Source organism: Adiantum capillus-veneris, chromosome 20 (assembly GCF_014529385.1).
Source record: "Adiantum capillus-veneris isolate H3 chromosome 20, ASM1452938v2, whole genome shotgun sequence".
Taxonomy (NCBI): domain Eukaryota; kingdom Viridiplantae; phylum Streptophyta; class Polypodiopsida; order Polypodiales; family Pteridaceae; genus Adiantum; species Adiantum capillus-veneris.
The window spans coordinates 97,225,686-97,229,746 of record NC_140950.1 but is presented as its reverse complement, the minus strand read 5'-3'; the positions used below and the strand labels follow the sequence as shown (position 1 = coordinate 97,229,746).

The 4,061-nt window shown below is 43.1% G+C and overlaps 1 protein-coding gene across 1 annotated transcript; it reads right to left on the bottom strand.

Annotated features, from left to right (window-relative positions):
* Window positions 1-445: 445 nt before the first annotated feature.
* LOC147432954 (uncharacterized) lies at window positions 446-3,171 on the bottom strand. Its single transcript, XM_086492010.1, has 2 exons — window positions 2,524-3,171; window positions 446-2,320 (listed from the first exon to the last, which is right to left on the bottom strand). Exons 1-2 carry the CDS (start codon window positions 3,169-3,171, stop codon window positions 446-448), a joined length of 2,523 nt encoding a protein of 840 aa, XP_086348136.1.
* Between the last annotated feature and the right edge of the window lie 890 nt (window positions 3,172-4,061).

Genomic DNA, 4,061 nt, shown 5'->3' with positions numbered 1-4,061 from the left:
ACACTTTTCCACCAAATGGATTTCTTGAGCACATGATATCTTGCAAAGACTTGTCCAAAGCTTCGAAGGCATATCGATGCATCATAGGAGCCTCATCCCACACAATCAACTTGAACATTCTAAGTAATTCAGCAAGTTGACCCTGAACAGGGATATTGCATGTGCTGCAACTATCAAGGTCCAAGGGTATCTTGAATCTAGAATGTGCAGTGCGTCCATTTTGAAATAGCAATGCTGAAATACCAAAAGATGTTGTGGCCAATGCAACTTCTCCTTCTCCACGCACGCGCGACAACAAACAATTATACAAATAAGTTTTCCCAGTCCCTGCAGGGCCATCTAGGAAAAAAATAGCCCCACCGTCAATAGTCAATCCATGCAAGACTGCCTCAAAAGCAATTCTTTGGTCATTTAGAGTCTGCTCCATTTCACGTGACACGGATAGTCAGTCTTGTACCGTGTCAAGGCATTGCTCTTGGAAAAGCAAGCTATTTTCATCACGTGTCACAAAGCGCTCATCAGGCATTGGAATTCCAAGAAATTCAGCTAGACTTCGTCCAAAAGTACCAAGAATGTTATGCAAATCTCTCAACGCATACCCTTCAATAACTTGTGTACATCCATCTAACGACTCATATCTCATCTCCAACATGTGTTGGTAGTCCTCAGACAAAAAACATAGAAATATTTCCCACAAGAGATGAGGGGAGGAGGGTTCACAAAATAGTAGAATGGTCACAAACAAATGTCTCAATTGCAAGCCTGTATGTGTACTCCAAGCTTCCTCCATGCATCCGAACCATTCCCCATCATCTTCCAAGATACCCCTTGCAATGCATGCTACCTTGAATGTTGGAAACAATACACCATTTGCGGAGCGTAGATCCTCAAATGATTTACATCCTTTACAAATAGTTAAAAGCAAACGAACATAATATCGTTCACCTGCAGAGGGCTGCACAAAATACATCCGCCCAATAGTGTCCCCACGACGTTTCTTTGTCCATTTTTTGGAACCCGAATTCCACACCCACTTTTGAGGAAAATCAATGTACAAACTATCATTTGCATCAGGATTCTCCAAGTTGCATGTGAACCACTCTGTCAAACTAGTGGTCTTCTCTGCATTGTCCCTTTGTAAGACATCATTAAGTCTATCATTATCTCGAGAAGTCACCATTTGACCAGTCGGAACATGCACACTCAATCTCTGAACAATTGGTGTGTCATTGTGCAAAGAATATTCAAAAATTCTCCAGCAAGCCTCAGATGCAGATACATAGCGGCCATCTATGTACATGTCTATCTCATCAATGTTCTCCCTTTGTGCATCACGTACCGATGTATGGAATCTTACAGTTGCCTTATCATGCCCCTTGTAGATGTACTTATAAACATACTTGACAGTTGAAATTGTAGAGCATACCTCAACATTGATATGCGCATTAAATAATGCTGACAAAATAGGATTATATGGCACAACCCATCGGTTATCAATAGTAGAACCCCTAACCTTGGCAGTGAAGCCATTGTTTCGTCGCACATAAATGGGGTAGCCATTATTATCCATGCTTGTTTGCTCACAAAATGAACGTGGATATTTTCTAATACACCGGCCATCAACCATGCAAGGAGATGAACTATTGAACTCACCACATGGTCCATGAATGTTACAACTAACAATGATATCATGGAGCACTGGAAATCGATTTTTATTTGGCAGCTCTGCACAAACCATCTTGTCATATTCAAATGTTGATTGAGGCTTACATCGAGGATCTAAAATCAATAATGTATGGGAATGTGGCAAGCCTCTCTTTTGGAACTCCACGACAGACATGTAAGCCACCACTTTCCCAAAGATATCTTTCTTTAAGATATACTCAATCATGCTCGAGTGTTTCAAGAAGAAAACCCTGGTGGTTATGTCTAGTCGATCAGAGGAAAACTGTCCTGGAAGTAGTGCCTCATTTATTTCTGGCCATTTAGGGTTACATGTGAATGTGATAAATAGATCTGGCTTTCCCTTTGCACGCACAATTGCCATTGCATCTTGATACAATTGGTACATGTGCCGAGGGCCGCCTATAAAAGATGAGGGTAAGACAATTCTTCGACCTACAGATCGTCCAAGTACAGCATCACTCCCAGGCAAATGCACCATGTCAGTCAGCCCTGCATACAATTCTGCCCTCAACGTCTTCTGATTTGTACGGACCCATGCAAGACGACATTCCTCAATGGCACAGTATGCATCAACCATAAATTGTTGAAGTAAACGACCCCCACGAAGCAAGCATGACTCCGTATCAGTACGAACCTGTAGTCGATATGCATAGTACTCTCTTTGAGTGACACATTGTCGACCCGCCAAGGCATCCAAAGGTCCATGCACATGAGCATAAGGAATCTTGAATACCATCCATCTTCTCCCCGTGGAAAGAGAAGAACATACAATAGTGGCATGTACGACCTGTGTAGATTTGAAATCCTTTGCCGCCTTCCATTTTGACAATGTATCACAATGTCTCGATGGCCAGTTGTTTGTACATCCCCTTGACCCGGCATAATTGCAGCAACCTCATTGCCAAAAGGTATCAAGTACTGCCTAGAAGTATTTCTATTCTCACAAATTGTCATTTTGATCTCCACACCAGGACTGTCACGTAATATTCTACCGACATTGTAGAAGGCATTCGCATATGGATTACATGATCGCATCATCATTGATAATGCTTCAAGAGTGGAAAAATTCAAACTATCCAAGGCACTCATACGATTCCTAACCTCATGCTCAGTATCATATACATATATCTGTGCAAATTTTGGCACCCCTGCTTCGTGTGGTAGCAAAGAACCAATTTGATGGTACACACCGCCATGTACATGAAAGCAATATGCACCAGACCTACCCATCAATGTCTCATCAATGGTAGCTCCAAGAGATGCAAATGCCATCACACTATTGAAACTCCTGATGTTTTTTTTGAAGAACCTACTCATAGCATCACTGTTATTGAGTAGCCTCTCCAATACATCTGGCGGTCTTGCAAGAGGAAAGAGGGATACTTTTCCACCTTTGCAACAATATTTTCCCATTGATGGTGTATCTTCCTTCTTCATTTCACACGGCCAAAGACGTGCACCACAAAACTCACAGAAGGAGGACATGGTTCCTGTATGATCTGTAGGCAATGAGACATGTATCAATGGTAGCATGGAAGGGTGAACACCTCGTATACAAGGATAAGCATGTAGAATGCAAGAAATTCCTCCAAGTGATGTGTCATGAACATACGGGACCTGTTCCTCATTTTGAGCGTCTATGAGAGGGCAAAAGTGTCCGTCATGTTGATGGCATTGCTCTCTTATGTTGGAGGTACGTTGCCTTGCCCGTTGTCGACGATATCTTCTTGTCGCATCCAAACATAAAAGAGTGTGTTGTCTTCGTCCTTGTCCTTGCATGACTGTTTGCAGAGGGACTTGTGGAATTGTAACATCACCATGGATAGAACCTTCCACAAATGTGGAGGGACTCCTACCACGACCATGGTCATTTGTTAAGCATGGCAAGGCATTACTTGTCAAGTATACCGTACGTTGTATAGCGAGTTGGCATCGATAATTTCGTGCAACCTTTTGGCGTGCACGCACATGAGAGGAATGACTTGGAGATTCACAAAGACACCTTGTATCCATTTTGGTATCGGTTGCCGATCGTCTTTGTGGCTCGTCTTTGTCGCTTGCCTTCACCACTTTCCGACTGGAAGGCAAGGAGTCCCTCCCCACCTCTCTCTCTCTCTCTCTCTCTCTCTCTCTCTCTCTAGCAAGCAATCGAACTCGAAGTCTCGACCTGCTATGGACCTCGACGACTCTCTATGAGTATAGAAAGAGTCCTAGAGGCTTAGATTATCCTTTTGTAGTTGCGCGCACACAGAACCTGGATGTTTAAACTGCAGAGAGAGAGAGAGAGAGAGAGAGGGTTGCGCTACTTCAGTTTTGTGTGTGTGTGTGTGTGTGTGTGTGTGTGTGTGTGTGTGAGAGAGAGAGAGAGAGAGAGA